The sequence below is a fragment of the Salvia miltiorrhiza genome, chromosome 4 (assembly GCF_028751815.1).
Source record: "Salvia miltiorrhiza cultivar Shanhuang (shh) chromosome 4, IMPLAD_Smil_shh, whole genome shotgun sequence".
Classification (NCBI taxonomy): Eukaryota; Viridiplantae; Streptophyta; class Magnoliopsida; order Lamiales; family Lamiaceae; genus Salvia; species Salvia miltiorrhiza.
The window spans coordinates 23,717,401-23,738,671 of record NC_080390.1 but is presented as its reverse complement, the minus strand read 5'-3'; the positions used below and the strand labels follow the sequence as shown (position 1 = coordinate 23,738,671).

Here is a 21,271-nt window from a genome sequence, read left to right as displayed (position 1 = left end):
TTTCTCAAATTTATTTGCAAGATAATGATTTTTAACCACGAAACTATCCATGTATATCAAATGGTATCCAAATCCGCCACCCGCGGATACCCGCAACCCGTCGGGTATCCGCCACCCACTATCATTGGATACCCGCGAAATTAAATTTAATTATAAATTTATAAATTTATGGGTTTGGGTTTGGGTTTAGGTTTAGGTTGGAGCCTTGGGAGGAAACGACTGAATTAGTTGGGCCTTAGGCTTTAGATTCTGTTTGGGTATTTTTTTAAGATATGATATGTTGGCCCATATCTCAAATGTATATTCAAGGCCCATATTTTTAGGATTTTCTTGTGGGTATTTGACGGGTAATTGGCATGTATTTTCGCGGATATTTTTCACGGGTAAACGGGTTTCAAGGGTATGGATAGTAAGTATCCAAACCCATACCCACAAACTAAATGAATAGTGAATTGTAACCACGAAACTATCAATGGATATCAAATGTCTCTCAAACCCACCCCTAATATGTTTGGATTTTCGCGGATATCCATTACCCGCGGGTAAATTGTCATCCCTACTAAGGTGAAGACCACTAATTAGCGCCTCGTGATGCTGTTAGATTTTGTGATTTGACGGAAATTCATGAAGAAAATTTCAAGTTGATGAATTCAATTTTTATGATAAGGGTATTTTTATATAAAAATTAGTTAATTTTTAAATTTTTTAAATGATTAGATACTTTAAATTTTTACAATAACAAAATGATATTTTCATAAATTCACTCTTAATTTCTTTAGTTTCTCATTATTTTGGGAGTGGGCGCCTGCAAGTTCGTCACGTTCATTATTTTTGGAAGTGGGCGCCTGCAAGTTGGTTATTGATTTGTTTTTTTGGCTTTATTTGGTGAATTAAAATATACTATACTACAGACTACGAGGCTCGTATATACTCCATCCGTCCCAAACGAAATGACCTATTTCTTTTCGGCATGGAGATTAAAAAATGTGTATAAAGTAGATAAAGTAGGTTGGTGGAAATTATTTAAATATTAAGTATAGAGAGATAGTGTATTGCCAAAAAAGGAAACATGACATTTCGTTTGGGACAGCCCAAAAAAGAAAACAAGACATTTCATTTGGGAAGGATGAAGTATATATTTGGCCAAGAGCCGGTTTGCTTTATTTGGTGAACTAAAATACTATAAAAATTACGAGGCTCAAATATATCGACTTGCTATGGTATAATGATATAAGGTTTGTCAACGTAGCACTGCCAAATTTCACCATTTCAAAATCTTTCAAATCTCTTTTATTCTATATTTTATTATAACTACAAAAATTCACCGAAGAAATCGGATAAAATAAAAATGAAGTAGCAGATTCTAAGAACAGCAAATCCTGCTGCATATATATCTATGCACACCTCTCAAAAAGATGCATACAAAACTTGCCAATCCCAAGCTGAGCACATCCCTATGAGTAGAGTAGAGACTCCACTTTAGAAAACACACGTATACAATACTAATTCATTACCACTAAAATACATCACATCTTTAACCTGTTCGACAGAATGCTTCAAACACTGCACTTTTATAAATTTTAATTTGTACCAAATTATCTTCTTCTTCTTTTTTCGTACATGCACTTTTATTTTTGAAAGACACATAAGAGTATTTATCTTTTTAAATATACATTTCTATAGATTTTAATTCGCACCAAATTATTTGTTTTCAAGTACATGCTCTTCTATATCTAAAAAAAAGGTTATATTTTATCTTTTTGCATAAGCACTTCTAAATTTTAATTTGTACAAAATTAGTAATCTTTTCATCAAGTACACGCACTTCTATTAGTTCCATATTTGAAATATATAATGATGTGTTTTATAAGAAAATATATGTATATACAAATCATATAATTCATGAAAACCTTTGTTCAAATCCAAAAATTTGATAATTCGAATCGTATAATTGTGAAAAAACTATGCACAATAACTATAGAGAAAAATTTTGAGATATCCAAAATGAATAATGAAAATCAATTTATGGCCACTTTTTGAAAAAACTTAAATCCCGGCCATATTTTACAAATTCGGACGTTTTTACCCTTAATGAGGCGAACCGGGTAGGATCAGACACGCGGGTCGGGTTAGGCACTTATGGCACTAAGCCAAGATTTTACTTTGTTTTATTTTGAATTCAAAATAAAACAAAGTAAAATGGTCTTTTTTGGCACTTGTGGCATTATTTAGTGCCACAAGTGCCAACGAAATTTCAAAATAAAACTAAGTAAAATGGTCATTTGGGCACTTATGGCACTAATAGTGCCATAAGTGCCATACGTGCAGCACAAATACAGAAACAACATCATTTAAACCCTAAATGGATAATCTAAACCCTAAATGAAACATCTAAACCCCAAATGGATAATTTAAACCCTAAATAGAATATCTAAACCCAAGGGGAAAGTGTTTAAAATGGTCTTTTTGGCACTTATGGCACTAATAGTGCTATAAGTGCCATACGTGCAGCACAAATACAGATCAGATCATATCTGCCGATGGCTGAAATCGAAGGAAGTGACGGCTACTGTTGCAGCGTAGATCAGATCTGCCGATGGAGGAGGCGGCGCAACGATCAGATCAGATCAGATCCGCCGCCGCCGCCGCCCATCCTCTGCCACCTGACCAGTCCCTCCTCCACGCCGCCGATTTCAGAGGACCGGATCTCCTCCACCGTCGCCGCCTCATCCTCTACTCCAACGAATTCTGCCCAAGCCGCGAGAGCTCCGGTGACTTCTGCTCGGCGCCGCTGTCGCACAGCCGCTGGAGAGAGAGAGGAGAGAGAGAAGGGTAGAATAGTCATGACATACAAAAAATGGCCAAAATTTATGTTTTTTCAAATGGTGGATAAAATTTGATGTTGTATGTTGAATAGGGTCATTCGGCCCTATTGTTTCATAACTATACCTAGTTACATTAATTTTGGGTTAATGGCGGCTAAATTACTTAACTATACCCAAATTCTGGTTTGGGTACTATACTTCAATGTCTGTAATACAAAATAACAAACTTACAATTTAATCTGATTTAGCTATTCCGTTCAAATTCCAGCAAGGGCAAAATAGGAATTCTGCATACGTGTCTACATTTAAGCAAGGTGGCGGCCAGATGGCGTATAGGTGGCGTCCAACTGTGCGGAAGTTGAAACGATGTCGTTTCTGCAGAAGAAAAGGCGCGCCAAACCCTCTATTGTCTTCGTCTCTTCGTTTCCACCTTTTCACTTCCACTTTTTCATTTCCACCTTTTCATTTGTTTTAATCTTTAGATTCCCAGATTACTGACAAAGCCCGTTCTTCAATTTCATAGCAAAATTAAAGGTTTCGTAGGTGTTTGATTTGTTTATTGCCATTTCGAAGCACAAGTCAGTAAACTTGTGACCAAGTGGTCCCAAGGTGCAAAAAATGGTGAAAAGGTACTCCTTTTGATTCTTTAAAACTTTTGTGGTATGCTTTGTCGCTTATTTGCAATACAAGTTGTATTATTTAGAATGAGTTGTCGCATTCTTGAATACAATATTTGTGGTATGCTCTGTCAGTGTTGTCGCCTTCGAATTAATATTTTAGCTAGGGTTTACTGTTCATGTTGTTGGACTTCTGTATGATTTCCTTTGAAAGTGCATGTCCGTAATTTTTTTTTCTGTGTGAATCGCATGCAGTTCTGAATTTGGTTTGCACATATGCCATGGTGGTCGCTTCATAAACAAAGAAGCCAAGCAACACTATATGGGAGGGGAGTTTCTGACCAAAATAGGCTTAGACCCTGATCGTTTTGGTTATTTTGATCTCGTTGAGTATGTGAAAGAAATAGGGTATGTGTCGTGGGAAAACCTTTATTATCGAATCCCTACCACTCAAAGACATATAGTAATCGTAGATGATAGTTGTGTCATGAATATGTTAACAGCAATGGGTAAGAATTTGATAATTACAGTCTGTGTTGAGGGTGGGGTTAAAGCTACAAAAGTTATAGATGACAAACAACAACCAAAGGAAATGGGGACCGTTGAGGGTAATGATGTTGAGGCTACTGATTGTGATGTTGAGGGGAACTTGGGCGATGGTGAGGGTAGTGAGAGTGACTGTGATGGTGAGCCAAGTGATGGTGATGGTGAGGGTAGTCAGACTGAGGGTTATGGCAGTGAGGGGCAATGTGGGGTTGAGGGTGAATCTGAGGGTTTGCAAGACAAGGGTAGGAATGACATAGATGAGGAACCTAATATTCCTCGAGATGTAGATGACTGGGGACATTTAGACAATGCAACATTATCTGAAATTGAAGATGTAATAAACATGGATTGGGGTGACAGTAGTGAGGAAGAATACCAACCTAGTGAAAGTGATTTGTCAGAAGTTAGTCTTGCTGATTTAGACTACATTTCTGATGAAGAAAATATTGAATTAAGGAAGAAATTAAAAAAAGTTGATAGTGTTTTTAATTTGCTGAATGAGAATGATGGGTTTGAAGCCGATGTAGAGCACAACTATGCGTCTGATTATGAAAATGAAACCCATGAATTTGTGTCTGAGGAGAGTGATTCTGATTTTGAACCACGATTGAGAAAAAAAAGACTCGTGTATGATCCGAAGTGTGACCATAGCAAACTTGAAATTGTCATCGGAATGCACTTTCAGGATGGTTTTCAGTGTAGAGAGGCTTTAACCACTTGGGCAATTGAAAATGGTAGGTACATTCGGTTTAGGGCTGTTTCTAAGAAGAAACTTTTAGCAAAGTGTACTCCTCCTTGCCCTTGGAAAGTGTTTGCAAGTGCTCTGCAGGGTAATGGTAACTTCTTTATAAAAAGTTATGCGGGTGACCATAACTGTACTAAGGCAATGAGTAATAAATTGTTAAGCTCACAGTGGGTTGCAAAACGTTACCTCAATGTCTATAGAGTCAGGTACAATTTAGGGGTGAAAGATCTTGGGGCAGATATTCTAGAGAGGTTCAAGGTGAGAGTACCCAAAGATAGGCTTTACAAGGCTAGAAGACTTGCACAAGAAATGGTGAGAGGTTCCATAGAGCAACATTATGGTTCTTTGAGAAACTATATTGCGGAATTGAAAAGGGTTGATGGTGAGGGGCACTATGAGCTTCTTCTTGAAGCAGATAGTGTATTCAAAGCACTATATATGGGTTTGAGTGCCTTGAGAAAAAGGATTCAAGAAGAGTTGCCAGCCTGTCATAGGCATAGATGGATGTTTTTTGAAAACATACCTCGGCGGTCATCTCCTTTGTGCAACAGGCAAGGATGGAAACAATGGTATGTTTCCAATTGCCTGGGCCGTAGTTGAGGCTGAGAATGAAGTTTGCTGGACTTGGTTTTTGAAGTGTCTTCTTGAGGATTTAGATATTGGAGATGGCAGTGGGTGGACCTTCATTAGTGATCAACAGAAGGTACTGATTCCCTTTTAATTTTAATTTTTGTTGCGAATAATCGATTAAAATTGTTGTCATTGTATGTAGGGATTGGCAAATGCCGTTGCTGATTTGGCTCCAAAATCTGAGCACAGGAACTGCGCCCGATATGTATACATGAATTGGAAGAAGGAACACAAGGGCCAGACACTGAAGAATCTGTTCTTCAGGGCTGTGTACGCAACGCATGAAGCGGAGTTCAAAGTAGCAGTTCTTGAGTTGAAGCAAGAGAGTGCCGCGGCGCATGAAGATTTCATGTCAAGGGACATCAAGAAATTCTGTAAGGCATTCATATCCAGTCAACCTAAAAGTGATAGTGTCGATAACAACATAAGTGAATGTTTCAATGGGTACATATTAAATGCTAGGGGGAAGCATGTAATTCATATGTTAGAGGAAATCCGTTCATCTTTGATGGTTAGACAGGTTCAAAAATTCAAAGCCATGTCATCTGTTACCAATAAACTTACTCTGAATGTGTCAAAACTGTTGGAGAGAAATGTGATGGCTAGTGCATACTGCATGGCACTTCCAGCCATGCATGATACTTTCCAAGTCCATTATGAAGGTGACACCTTTGTTGTGCATGTGAAAACAAGCATAAATGGGCAAAACACGTGTTCATGCCGAGAGTGGGATATAAGTGGTATCCCTTGCAAGCCTGCTTGCGCTGCCATCAGATACATGGACCGTCATCCCGCTGATTTTATTTCTAATTACTTCACTGTGGCCACCTATCTTTCGGGGTATGAATTTGGTATTAAACCCATTGTTGGGAACAAGATGTGGCCTGAAGTCGAGGGTGCCGTTGTTAAACCACCACCAAAAACAAGAATGCCTGAACGTCCCAAGAAGAAAAGGGTTCGGGCACCTCAAGAGAAGGATGGAAGGATGACCAAACATGGACTAGCAATCAAGTGTAGCAACTGCAAGCAGACAGGGCATAACAAAAGGAAATGTACTGCTGCAGCCATCGAAAATCCCAACCCTAACAAGGTACAACTTTCTATACTATGTTAAATTTGTACAACTTTGCTAAATTCGATTGACACTTCATTTGTTTCCATATCCAACAGCGTAAGAGAGGAGGCCTTCCAAAGATGGTGCACCTCGAAAAGGAAGCAAAGAAAAGCAAGGAAACAACCCAAGTGAAGGTACTTCCACAAGTAAGCAGACTGCAACTGACCCACAATCTCAGACGAAAAAAAAAAAAAGTGGATCAACTCAATACAAGGGTAGAGGGGCAGCTCTTAAAGGGATTGGTGTTTACGTCAACGAGGCCACTGGAAATACCTTCTACCATGTAAGTTGTAGTATATATTTTTGCTTTATGAAAGTTTGATTCTTGGGTTAAATCTAATCTATATACACTTCAACTGTTTCCAGGGTACGAGCTCATCAAAGAAAGTGATGTTGTTTCAAAAGTACAAGAAACCAAGAATTTCCAAGAACAAAGAAAGTGGGAATACCTCGACTGCCCAGAATAGTGTTGTCACCGGAGTTGCAACAACACAAGAAAGTAGGAATGAAGAAGCCTCAACCCAAGAACTGTGAATGAAAATGCAACTTTTTGTATATTTTGCAAACTCAAGGAAATGGTGAACATGTTTAACCTTTGTTATTGTGAACCAGAATTAGCTATTAAATAGCTAAGTGTTGAACCTTTTTTTTTTGTAAGTTAACTTGTTCATCTCCAGAATTAGCTTTAAATAGTTAACTGTTGTCCCTTCATCTTTGCAATATATATATATATATATATATATATATATATATATATATTTCCTGTTATACTTATGCTTGAAAATTTATCATTGCTTCTAAGATATGCAACAAATATATAAAGCACACACAAGATGCAGTCTATTAGCAATCAAAAGGACTACATTTTTAGCCTTCTAACATACAACAAGAACTTTAATAATCATAGGCCATACTAGAATTCACAAAAGGAAGACAATTCTAAGTCTTCAATGGCCTACATAATACTACAACTACCCCCAACCTACATCACTTCATCTTCAACAGAAAAGCAATAACCACAGCAACAAAGTAGAGAAACCATTTTGCATGTGCGAAGCTTCACATCTTGAGCACCTACGATAGCTTCAAGTTTCTCGTTTTTGGCCTTCGCTAATTGAAGCTCCACAATGGCTGACTGGATTTCATCTTGGCGAACCACCAACCTATCTCGGTTGAATGTGCCCACAGTTGTCGCCTGAGCCACCTGCTCCTCTGCCATGTTCAGTTGAAGCTTCAACTTTTCGATGCATCATTTGTAGTGCTCGTTCAACTCCGGATCCACCCACTCCCACAAACCACAATCATCATTTGACTAAAAATAAACAAAACAAAAAACACAATTGTTGTACAAAATAGTTGAGATAAATGGACAGGACCACAAAATTGAAATTGTGCTAACCCCTCGAAAGCTACAACAGTAGAAACGACGATAGGGATTCAAAGGAGTGTTTGAGGTCCTCAAAGAAGCTACACCATGTTTACACAGGACAGGACGCCCTAGCCAACGATATGCTCTTGCATTCAAGGTTCCACCACATGAGCTGGCGCTCGACATTGAGTAGCCGAACTCGCTATCCCATGATTTCATAGACAGATGAGAGATGAGAGTGTTTCCCAAATTAGGGTTCCCATCGCTTAAAATAACAAGAACAATTTGGGTTTCTCAAATTCCTTCAAAACGACGACGTTTCATACTTATTGAAACGACTGTGTTTCATTTAACCGCCGACGAGTCCACATCGGATTTTCCGGCATCCACGTATTCACTTACGTTCCGGATACATGAACGGAATAGCTAAACCAGATTAAATTGTAAGTATGGTATTTTGTATTACAGACATTGAAGTATAGTACCCAAACCAGAATTTGGGTATAGTTAGGTAATTTAGCCGCCATTAACCCCATTAATTTTCCTTAAATTAGGATTAGTTTGTTCCGAAAATTAAAATGTTTTTAATAGCACAATATTGGATTATGCTAGAAAAATAACTTTATGCTAGAAAAATAATTTCCACTAGTAATTTGTTTTCGAGATGTTCCACAAATAATTATTAAAATTAATGGAATATGAATGCCTTAAAAACCGCACGAAATCGCTTATCATTTCGACAATTACATTTGTGGCCTCAATTAATAAATATGCGAACCTGTAATCTTAAAATGAATCATGAATCAAGACCGTTGATTTGAAGAATATTGCGGTTGTGATCAGTGAACTTCTCTTTTATACTCCCTCGAGTCCACGAAAGAATTTCAAATTTTTTCTTTTTGGGACGTACACAAAAAAATTTACTATTTATTTTTAGACTATATCCCACCACTCTTAATACTAATTAAAACAACTTTTCATCATTCTCAATACACTCAACAACTTTTTCTTCACTTTTAATACACTAAACATTTTTTTTCTTAAAACCCGTGCCACTCCCTCCTAGAAAATTTTTTCGTGGGCGGAGGGAGTATAAAACTAGCATTTGCACTCGTGCAACGCACGGAAATTATTTTCATATTTTATTATATATAAAATTGATTATCATTTGATTATTATATAAAAATTCTAAATATAATTAAAAATACTATAATTTAAGATAAATATATTTTAATTTAATATAAAAATAATAAAGAATAATTCTAAGTGATAATAAGCTATGTATATTCTAGAGAATTCACCACTAGCTAGATTTATCTAGAGTATTCTAAATAATACCTAGGAGAAGTATGAGTATTCTAGAGATTAGAAATTTTCCATAGAGTATCTAGAGAATTCCTTAAGTAGATATTTGTAGAGAATTCTAGAATCAAACCAATATAGTGGGATCTAGAGAGATCTTCCAATACCTATAAATAGAGCTCTTAGGAGCCATTTATAACAACCTCAAAAACAAGACACACCAACCACTTCTAATACATTCTAAGTTCTTTGAAAACAAGAGCTCTACTTTAAAAACCATTCTCTCTCTATTTCTACACACACTATACACTCACAATATTCTCTTCACCACTTCACTAAATCACTCACCACACTCACAATATTCTTAAAACCCGTGCCACTCACTCCTATGAAGTTTTTTTGTGGACGGAGGGAGTATAAAACTAGCATTTGCACTCGTGCAACGCACGAAAATTATTTTTATATTTTATTATATATAAAATTGATTATCATTTGATTATTATATAAAAATTCTAAATATAATTAAAAATACTACTCCCTCCATCCACTAATTCAAGGCCTACATAAAAAAACCACGGGTTTTAAGAAAAAATGTATTTTAATTAGTTGAGTGGAGAAATGGACCCACAAAATGTATTGTTTATTGATTGAGTGGAGAAATGGACCCACAAAGTGTATTATTTATTAGTTGAGTGGAGAAAAAATGTATTGATTATTGGGACCCACCAATTAAAATATGAATAAAAACTTACTAAAAATAGATAGGCCTTGAGTTGGTGGACGGACCAAAAAGGAAAGTAGCCATTGAATTAGTGGACGGAGGGAGTATAGTTTAAGATAAATATATTTTAATTTAATATAAAAATAATAAAGAATAATTCATATTAATAAAAAATGATATTGTGAAAAAAGAAAACAATATAAGTTAAAAGATAATTGAAAAAAATAGATTTATTCAAAAAAAGAGGAGAGGGGAGAGATAATTTTCTTAAGTTTTAATCTTTAAATAAATATGATTTTTATATTTTAAATCCAATATTTACATAACATATATCAAATTAAAGCTCTTGTTATGATCTTTAATTTGATGTGCATATCAAATATTTTATAATTAGTCGTATTTTACAATTTTATAAAAGAAATAAAATAGAAAAATAAGAAGTTAATGAAAAAGAAAAAAAATATGTATAGCTTATAAATAAACCTTCAATTTTATTCTAAGTATAAAATTGCCACTCAATTTTGAAATTGATTTGAAATCAATTTGAAATTAAAAACTCTCTTTTTAATTAATATAGTATAAATGTGAAAAAAGAAAGAAGATATTTAAAGATTTGAAGTGTGATGCATTTATCTAGAATATTCTAAGTGATAATAAGCTATGTATATTCTAGAGAATTCATCAATAGCTAGATTTATCTAGAGTATTCTAAATAATACCTATGAGAAGTACGAGTATTCTAGAGATTAGATATTTTCCATAGAGTATCTAGAGAATTCCTTAAATAGATACTTGTAGAGAATTCTAAAATCAAACCAATATAGTGGGATCTAGAGAGATACACCTATAAATAGAGCTTTTAGGAGCCATTTATAACAACCTGAAAAACAAGACACACCAACCACGCTTCTAATAATTCTAAGTTCTTTGAAAACAAGAGCTCTACTTTAAAATCATTCTCTCTATTTCTACACACACTATACACTCACAATATTCTCTTCACCACTTCACTAAATCACTCACCACACTCAAACCACCATATAATCACTTTTATTTTTTAATAAAAGATATATATTTTTGTTATTTATTATTTTTTCATCAAAGTGAACGCACCTAGATAAGAAATTAATAAGGTTGGAATAGTTTCCACATAAGCGTGCGTGGATAGCAGAAGCAATTAAAATACCATCAAGTATGCTCATTTTGTTATTTCGATGTACAAAATTTTTATGAGGTAATATATGAAAAACAGATATTTTTATAAAAATAAATATTAGTCGCAATGATAAAAATGATAAGAAGTCCATTTTGGCTTGAAATGCTATTTTGTCTTTTACTAACGAAATCAAAATTATATTCACAGGCTCACAGCCAAATTTACTTTTTGGTTGTGAATTACTTTTTCAAATCAGAAAATCTACAAATTAAATCTATCTTAATTGTGAATTAAAGTGTAAAATAATAAAAATATTTTTTTAATATTAACAAAATAAATAATTTTTCTTTTTACTAATCCAACTATTTAATCCAATCATGAATTACACAAGCGTTGAAAAATAAAGACAAATTTCCATTCAACAATTTGTAATAAATTAATGTTGTCCCCTTGGCCAACGGGGTCCTCTATCCCAAAATATAGTATGTACCGCGTGTACCACTTGCGGACACAAAGCGGTACGACCTCCTGTGTGTAAACAGTGAGGTTTCGGGTTCAAACTCCACTGTTCCCCCTCGCCAACTCCCCCAAATAAATAAAAATAAAAATAAAAATAAATTAATGTTGACACATGAAAACACAAACCTCATCAATGAAAATCCACACACGTTTGCAATGATTTCAAACACAAATCAAATATATATTACTCCCTCCGTCCCAATAAAAGTTGCCACTTTTTTTTGGGCACGTAGATTAAGAAGGGGATTGTTATGTTTTAATTGAGTGTGACCCACCAAAATTAGTGAGTAATTTTTAGAAAGTGGCCTACAATTGTTGACCAAATTAGTGAGTAATTTTGACATTTTTAGAAAGTGGCCTACAATTGTTGACCAAATTAGTGAGTAATTGTTGACTTAATTAAAGTAAACTTTTGTCATTTTTAGAAAGTAGCCACTTTTATTGGGACGGAGAGAGTACATTTTTACTTCTTAAACTTAGTTTTTGAGCAGAATGTGATTGATCAAAAAGTCGAAATTCCGGTGAGAGGAGCCACCCGCCTCCACGGCGGCATGCGCCTTGTGCTTCCACTCCAACGCCTTCTTCCTCATCTCCTTCCCCTTCTCCCCCTCCATCAACACCTTCACCACCTCCGCCACCTTCTCCCTCACCACCTCCCCCTCAATCTCCACGCCCACCCCCCAATCCGTGCACGCATACCTACAATTGGTCTGCTGCTCCGCAAAAAACGGCCAGCAGATCATGGGCACGCCCTCCGCCAGCCCCTCGAGAGTCGAGTTCCACCCACAGTGCGTCAGAAACCCCCCAACAGCCGGGTGCGCCAGCACCCTCTCCTGCGAGCACCACCCCACCATCTTCGCCCGCCCCGCCACCTCCGCCAGGTACTCCTCCGGCAGCACCGCCGACTCACCGCACACCAAATCCGGCCGGATAATCCACAAGAAGTTATGGCCGCTGGCCGCCAGGCCCCACGCGAACTCCAGCAGCTGCTGCGGCGACAACACCGTGATGCTGCCGAAGTTCACGTAGAGCACCGAGTTGGGCGCGCGGCCGTCCAGCCACGCCAGCGACGCGTCGTCCTCCTTCCACAGGCTCGACCCGATGGCCCGGAGCGCCGGGGAATTCGCCTCCCGCTGCTCGAGGAGCTGCAGCGGGCCGACCGTGGCCACGTGCTGGAATCTCTCCCTGATGGCGTGGAGGACTTGGGTCTCGAGATCGTCGTAGGTGTTGAGTATGACGGCGCGTGCCCTGGACGCGTTTTTAGTCTGCAGGATGTTGTAGTTTACCATGATGTCGTCGGGATCTGTGGTCCGGACGAAGCTCGGGAAGTCGCGCAGCCTTATGTGCTTCATTCCGGGAACCCACTCCAGCTCTTCCTCCAGAAACCCATTGCTCAGCTGCTTCTCATCTGACATCAAATCATATATACACACATATAGCCATTCAAATAAAATAAGTAGCATTTCCTCACTTATTATTATTCTAACAATAATAAATAAATTGTGAATTGAATCTACTTTTTTCACAATTTTGACCGCTATGCATTTTGGTCATGAGTTAATTAATCTTAGTTTAGCTACAATTAATTCACAATCAAAATATTTTTTTAGTCGTGAATTAATCATATTTTATTTATAATTCATATTCATAAACTTTATTTGTCGTGAATTCACCCTATCTGTCATACAACTCACAATCACAATACAACTTAATTGTAAATTAAAGTCAACTCACAAGAATTTATAAGAGCAAAACTTTAAGGCAAAAATGGCTATCTTAATCTTTTTCATATGTTATCTTTATAATAGTAAAATAAATATTTTGATATACGACCCACACACATTATTGGTAAAGATATAATAAAGATAAAAGCTAGTCATTTTAATTTATTACTCCATTCGTCCCACATATTTATGCATATTTTTCATTTTGATATGTTCCTCAAATTTATGCATACTTTATTTTTGGACACTACGGCCCCACATATAATTTTCACAATTGTACTCTTATAACTCACACTATTTATCCACAATATACTTAACAATATCATCAATATGATCTTTTCTTCACTATCAATACTTTAAACAACTTTTTATTAAAATTCATATCATGGTCAAATATGGAGATTTATTTGGGACGGGAAGGATTATGAATTTACCCCACAACAAGAGGTAGTTTTAGTTGTGGGATTGTTATTTATGATTTAATATGTAAATTTAATCCTCAATTGGTGAATTAACGGCAAAATAATATCTTAGCCACAAGTATAGGTATATCTTACAGTATCTTTTAGTTTCTTACCAGTAAGCGGGAAGAGCCCGCGCGCCACAAGCTGGGCGTAGTTACAATAAGCCATGAAGCCGCAGGCGCTGGTGGTGAAGAAGACGGCCTCGGGGATCCCGAGGCGGTCCGCAGCGTCGAGGGTGAAGCTCATGGCACCGTCGGAGACGATGCAGCTGACGTCGGGGCAGTCGGGCGAGTCGTTGAGGTCGTTGATGAGGTCGAGGAAAGGCGGCAGGCCGTTCTTCGTGAGGGAGTCGCAGAGCTGCGGGATGTCCTGCGTGGCGTCCTTGTCGGAGGGCGGCAGGCCGTCGGGGATCGTCCGGAACTCGAACCCCTCGAGGCCCGCCACGGATTCGGGCCCTCGGGCCCGAACCAGCCGGCTGTGGTTGAACTCGGTGTTGACGAAGGTGACGAAGAAGCCCCTCGAGTGCAGCAGTTTGGCCAATCTCAGCATGGGGGCGATGTGGCCCTGTGCTGGATATGGAATGCACACTGCATGAGGCTTCATTTTTATTTTTATTTCTTGATTTTTGGATGATGAATGACTCGCTCACACTTTAGAGGTATATATATAGGGAGGAATTTCGAATAAATGGGATTATAATAGCGATCACCAAAATGGACACTTGCCAACCCTCCATTTTTAATTTAAATATGATTGATCACCTAATTTAGAAGTGGTCATTCAGGACTTGAATAGCTGCATTTTGAGGAACGCACGTAACTAATTAAAACTCTAGGCTTTTGCTTTGCTTGTTAAATGATTAATTGTCATTCGGTATTATAGTACTATATGATATGAGTGGGTAGTTGAGGAGGACCAGTTTAGGGAATCTATCCGGTGCAGCCGTTGAAAAATATATAGTAGTTACTTTTAACTTAAACTTCAAAATATGGGTTAATACATGGAACTGGCCACTTTTTAATAATAAATTTAAAAATTAACATATTAAATAAAAACTTTAAAAATTGAGTAAAAATATAAATTTACTCTTAACATTAAAATTTTAAAAAATTAACCTTTAATTTTTTTTTTGCTTTCATATCTCTCTCCTAATATAATCGATTCAATAACACATTCCAAAAAGTGCCCTCTATCTCTCTCTCTCTCTCTCACACACACACACACACTTTTCGAGCGTTCAATTCACTGCATAAACTCTACGTTCAGATAAAACAGGTACATACCGTAGTCAGGATGAATACGGAACTCCAGAGGGAATTTTCTCAAGAATTATATATAATGAGGTTCGTTGATACTAACTAGCTTCTTCGTCTACAATATTTTAAATTCCCAAACGTAATAATGGTTTGGCCTTTGCTCAATATATTTTCAATCATTTGAGATTTACGAAGTTTCAATTCCCAACAATATATATGAATTCACCACTAAAATTAGATTTCACAATAAGCTCGATTAATTCACAACTTAATCGTTAGTGTTAGTTGTGAATTCAAGTTTAAAAGCTCGAATTCACAACTAGTTATTTTATGTGTGAATTTGAGTTTTAAAATTAGAATTCACAACTGAAATTGCTAGTGTTAGTTCTGAATTTGAGTTTTAAAACCCGAATTCACAACTAGACATAATACTAATCGTGAATTTGAGTGTTAAACCTTGAATTCACGAGTAACAATATTTCTAGTTGTGAATTCAAGTTTTAAAACTTGAATTCACGACTAACACTATTTTTAGTTGTGATCAATTCAAACTTTAAAACTTGAATTCACAACCAACTTGGTTGTAAATTCGTGGATAATTTTTAAATTTTTTATGTGAAGGGTAAAATGGTAAGTGTGATTAATTTTTAAATTTTTTATTTTAGTGGATAATTTTTATTTTTAAACTTGAGTAATGTGATTGTTCATAATTCTCAGTTCTCACGTAATAATAACAATATATATATATATATATATATATATATATATATATATATATATATATATATATATAGGGTTGAGTTCAACAGAGAATTATCTTTTTATTCATCATGAACAAATCTATATATTTTACGAACAGATCAACATAACTAATGAATAGACGTATTTAGTAAAAATATAGAAAAACTCGCCACCAGCAGGATTCGAACCCGGGGCAAATTACTGTTCATGCGGTACATTGATCTGTTCATTAAAATTGTAGATCTGTTCGTTTTTATTTTACGAATTCTCTATTCTCCACAATATTTAGCTTCTCTGTTGAACCCTTCTATATATATATATATATATATATATAGAAAAGTTAAACAGAGAATGCTAAATATTTAGAGAATAGAGAATTCGTGAAATAAAAACGAACAGATCTACAATTTTTATGAACAGATCAATGTACCGCATGAACAGCAATTTGCCCCGGGTTCGAATCCTGTTGGTGGCGAGTTTTTCTCTTTTTTTACTAAATACGTCTGTTCGTTAGTTATGTTAATCTGTTCGTAAAATGTATAGGCTTGTTCAAAATGAAATATATAATAATTCTCTGTTTAACTTGACCCTATATATATATATATATATATATATATATATAGAGAAGGGTTCAACAGAGAAGCTAAATATTGTGGAGAATAGAGAATTCGTAAAATAAAAACGAACAGATCTATAATTTTAACGAACAGATCAATGTACCGCATGAACAACAATTTGCCCCGGGTTCGAATCCTGCTGGTGGCGAGTTTTTCTATATTTTTATTAAATACGTCTGTTCATTACTTATGTTGATCTGTTCGTAAAATATATAGATTTGTTCGTTCTCTCGAAAAAGATAATTCTCTGTTGAACTCAACCCTATATATATATATATATATATATATATATAGGGAGAGGTTCAAGAAAGAACCATAAATAAAAAAAGAACGGAGAACCATTTTCAGCCATTCGATTATCAAGATCTACGGTGGATGTATCATCTTGTTGGATGAATGCAGATCCTGGGTTCGAATCCTGAAGGGAGCAATTTTTTTTATTTTTTTAAGTGCATTAATTTTAACAGCGAATGCATTAACTTTTACAGTGAATGCATTAGATTTGAGGGTTCTCACGTTCTCACAATAATGTAGTTCTCTCTAGAACCACACCCTATATATATATATATATATATATATATATATAGGGGCGCGCTCCAGTGAGACCTTCGTGTAACATGAGTACAATGAATAAGACATATAATACTAATGAACAAAACGTATATCTAATGAATAAGATGTATATACTGATGAAAAATAAAATTTAAAATATTCGTAATGAATAAGACATATATAATGATGAACAGGGTTGTATATACTGATGAACAATGCAGTATATACTGATGAATAATAAAATTTAAAATATTCTGCTCTCTCCAGGATTCGAACCCTGCAAAAAAAAAAAATCACCCTTCAGATACATTATCAGCCATAGGATTGATAAAATAAACGCACCAGATCGTGCCCTAGGTCTCACTAAAATTAGGGGGTCTCATTGGAGCGGCCCCCTATATATATATATATATATATATATATATATATATATATATATATATATGGAGAAGATCAAATAAAAACGAAGAATTATTTGTTCGAATCTTAGAAGGAACTATTTTTTTTTTTTTTAAATATAATTAATTTCACGACTAATGCTGGTCGAAAGTGGGAACAATGAAGAAGTAGGTGTAAGTCCGGCAAAAGTATGGTTGTTGTTTAAAGATATTATATTAGATGTCGCAAAACGAAAACATGGGACTATGTATATAATATACCTTTTTATTCGTTACTTATTAATAAATAAAGCTATAGTCAACTCATCAAATTCCACAAACCCACTTGTCCTTTTCTTTATAATAACAAATATATTTTGCTCAGTGACCTTCCAACCGATAGACTTGGTGATGTCGACAGAATGTCTAAAAACAATAAGACCAATAAAGAAGAGATCGATCGTGGTTCTTAATAGCATCCACAAAGGAGGCTCATCGGAGCGGGCGCAAACGCCCCGTCAATATGGTGCCATGCAGGTTCGCTTCGAGCTTCTAGCATCTTTTCGATCGGACTCAACAAGAGAGAGAATTGAACGCGTGAAATCAACTATCCAATCAAAAAAAATTGCATACATTAAAAAAAAGATCTGAAACAATCGAACTTGATAAAAAAATGGCAGATTTTTTTTTTTTTTTTTTTTTTTTTTTTTTTTTTTTTTTTAAGTTTAAAGCCGTTGCAACAGCTCTTTCATTTACGTTTTCTTTTTCTTATTTTTTCTTTTATAAATACCTACGCTACCTTTTTACCAATTACTTCGTTCTTCATTCTTCTTTTCTCTATTTTCTATTTTTCCTTATTCCATACTCTATAAAAATGTCTTCTTCCAATATTTCTTCGTATGATTCTTCTTCGAATTCTTTGTTTGATTCTTCTTAAGTTTAATGTTAAAATTAATTTAAAAGAGCATTAAAAAATTAAATAAAATATCAAAGGAATAAGCTCTTAGAGCATCCACAGTGGGCTTACTTGATAGCCTACTTGATAGCTTACTTGATAGTAGGGGACCACATTGAGTAAATGATGCCACAGTGGAATTACTTGATAGCTTACTTGATTTTTTTAATTTTGATTTTTATGTTTTTCATTTAAATTTAATTGCTCAGATTTGAATAACACAATTTAATTCAAATTTAAATTTCATTAATTTTAAAATCCTAAAAATTACATAAAACATAATAAAATAAAAACAATTCCTAAAATAACTACTCCGGCCTTAGAGGTCGGAAATTAAAAAAAAAGGAAAAAATATAAAGTGAAGGAGAAGAATTGTTGTTGTGTGAATGAAGAAAGAGTTTAGAGGTATTTATAGATAGGAAATAAAAAAAAGGGCGGGGGGGGGGGGGGGAGGGGGAATCGCAAAATAGTCGTTGAAGGCAAAAAAAAAAAGAAAAAAAAAATCGGACAAAGCCGTTAATTTCAAATTTCATTTTTTTTTTAAATAAGGCGCGTGTTTCACACACCGGCCTTCGAGTATCACTCGATGTTTCGAGTAGCCCTCGAGTAGGGAGGGCTTGCATCACCCTACTCGAGTAAGGGGAATCAAGTAGGGGCGATGTGGGTGCTCTTAGATGACGGGGACCACTTTTGAGAGCCTATATGGGCTCTCGAATAGGGATGCTCTGAGAAGCCTTTTTAAAGGTAAAGTTTATAAGAAGCTAAAAGCTAGGCCAATTTATGTACAGGCAATTGCTCTCTCTCTCTCTCTCTCTCTATACAGAGTGCATATTATATAGATTCTTTAGTCTCCTATATAACTGAAAATATTGTAATATTGTATAATATTGAATATAAAATGTTGGGAACTTTGTGGAATATCCTAATCCTTGTTTTGATGATACCAAAATCCATAGGTCTTTATTGTAATAGACTAGAACTGTTTGAACTCAAGTGTTAGAGTTCGTTTCTAGTTTAGCTTCCATTTCTGAAGACTGAAGACTGAAGATACCAACTGAAGTATCAGTTGAAGAATCAGTTCGGAACTGATTACTTAATGCGTGCCGCGTGGACTCAGCGGACTGATACTAAAGTCAAGTATCAGTTAAACATTCTTCCTCGGACTGAACTTCCAACGTTCAAAGGAAGCCGCGTACTCCAAAAGTACAGCCGCATTAAATGCAGAGATCTCAGGATCATCCCTTTCTGCAGAGGTCATTCATATTTGGTGGCTACTTTATCAGAGACATCACATCTCCTGCTCTTCAATATAGTCGTTCCCACCAAACAAGGAACCTCGAAGATTGAAGCCTCAGCCTAAATTCGAAAAGCTCTCCAACGGAAGAAATCTTGAAGACATTCTCTGCCAACAGATCTATTCAAGACCTCTCCTATAAATAGCTCTCGAGGATCACTTCAATCTTCACCGATTCAACGACATAAGCTGAAACTCTGCCAAAATAGTTTCTCAGCCAAAAGCTTAACCTCCCCAAAGCTTGAATCGAAGAAGAGAATTCCAAAGTAAAAAATCAGTCACTTCTGATTACACACATTCTCTTAGACCTTAGGCAAACTTCTGTTTACCCAGAAGCCTAGGTCAAACTTGCTCCAAAGAACTTGTTCTTTGAAGTATAGTTGGCATGTTTTCAAACCTCCTTTCGAGAGATAGAATCGAGTGTTTGAGTGGTAAAGGAGTTCAAGAAGGTACTTTAACTTCGTGAGATCCTAGTGCAAGGTCATGCTAGGAGTGAGAAATCCAACGCGAGTGAAGTGTTGGTACTGAAGAGTGGAATCTTCAGTGGTACGGTTGTGTGCACCCGGCAAGCACACAGTTCGGTTTGCAGTGCACCAGTTAGGGTTGTAATCGAATCGAATCGAAGCGTGATTCGATTCGATGTCGAATATTAAACTTGATTCGGTATTCGATTCGTTGCTATATTCGAATTATTCGATTCGATTCGAGTATTCGATTCGTCTTTTAAATGTACCTTAATTTTTCAAATCGAATACTCGATTCGAATATTCGATTCGAGTATTCGACTTGTATTCTATATTATTCGATTCGAAAATATTCGATTCAAAATTCTGAATGAAAAAAAATATTAAATAAATGTTCAAGTGATAATTCCACTACGAGAATCCTCAATATAACACTACAATGGAACACAATTGTGATATTCCTACAAGAATATCAAGCGATTCTGTATTTCAACATTTCAAAAAGTAGAAGAAACAAAAGTATCAATAAAATGAAAGCTCCTGATATCTAAACCAATTTGTATGCTATTCTAATTTTTCAAAATTTAATCATATAACATTTACGAAGCAGGAGAGATCAACACTTAAAACCAATTTTGATGATACTCTAATTTTCCAAAATTTCATCATTTAGCATTTACAAAGTAGAAGATAGGGCTAGCTGTGTGGGGGCGATGCAAGCGGCGCGACGACGAGCAGCAGATGCAGGCGGCGCGATGGTCGATTGGGTGGTGGAGTGGCGGTCGGCAGGGTGGGGCGGCGCTGATCGATTGGGTGAAGAGTACTCTTGCTAGTCTGATCGATTTAAGGGGGATCCCGAGCTGAGGACGTCTCTCCTCAACGGCAGCAGGAACCAGAGCTTCAGATCTGACCAAGAGCTGTACCGCACAGTAGCAGCATCCAGAGCTTCAGATCTGACCAGTCTTCTGCGCCCACCGGCTCGCACACGGCGCATCCCGGCGCGAGCAACAGCGCAGCAGCACCGAGCGCACCGGCGCGCACAGAACAGCAGCAGCCAGCACAGAGCAGCACCTGCGCGCGACAGCAGCAGAGCAGCACCGATGGTGGAGAGAAGGCACGGTGTTGGGGGAGAGCCGGAGAGAGCGACGCTGCGGCGGAGAAGCTGGGCGACGGGCGACGTCGCGGACTCGCGGCGGAGAAGATGGACCAGTGCAAACGCACCGCGGTATGGAGATTCTGGAGAAGAGAAGTCCTATCAGATTTGGAAAAAATGAGTGAGGGAG

General features: G+C 36.5%; 2 protein-coding genes across 4 annotated transcripts; one reads left to right on the top strand and one right to left on the bottom strand.

Moving 5' to 3' along the window:
* Positions 1-3,647: 3,647 nt before the first annotated feature.
* LOC131019480 (uncharacterized) lies at positions 3,648-7,139 on the top strand. 3 transcript variants are annotated; one of them, XM_057948023.1, is made up of 5 exons: positions 3,648-5,436; positions 5,506-5,737; positions 6,241-6,453; positions 6,534-6,760; positions 6,844-7,139. In XM_057948023.1, the coding sequence occupies exon 1, from the start codon at positions 3,765-3,767 to the stop codon at positions 5,331-5,333; it is 1,569 nt and encodes a 522-aa protein (XP_057804006.1). In that variant the 5' UTR covers positions 3,648-3,764; the 3' UTR covers positions 5,334-5,436; positions 5,506-5,737; positions 6,241-6,453; positions 6,534-6,760; positions 6,844-7,139. The 3 variants fall into 3 exon arrangements, with proteins under 3 accessions (XP_057804006.1, XP_057804007.1, XP_057804005.1); XM_057948024.1 differs by lacking the exons at positions 6,241-6,453; positions 6,534-6,760; positions 6,844-7,139 and adding an exon at positions 6,057-6,152; XM_057948022.1 differs by lacking the exons at positions 6,241-6,453; positions 6,534-6,760; positions 6,844-7,139 and having other exon boundaries at positions 5,506-5,899.
* A 4,823-nt stretch (positions 7,140-11,962) lies between these two features.
* On the bottom strand, positions 11,963-14,578 carry LOC131019479 (7-deoxyloganetin glucosyltransferase-like). The gene is made up of 2 exons (XM_057948021.1): positions 13,846-14,578; positions 11,963-12,952 (listed from the first exon to the last, which is right to left on the bottom strand). Exons 1-2 carry the CDS (start codon positions 14,333-14,335, stop codon positions 12,021-12,023), a joined length of 1,422 nt encoding a protein of 473 aa, XP_057804004.1. The 5' UTR covers positions 14,336-14,578; the 3' UTR covers positions 11,963-12,020.
* Between the last annotated feature and the right edge of the window lie 6,693 nt (positions 14,579-21,271).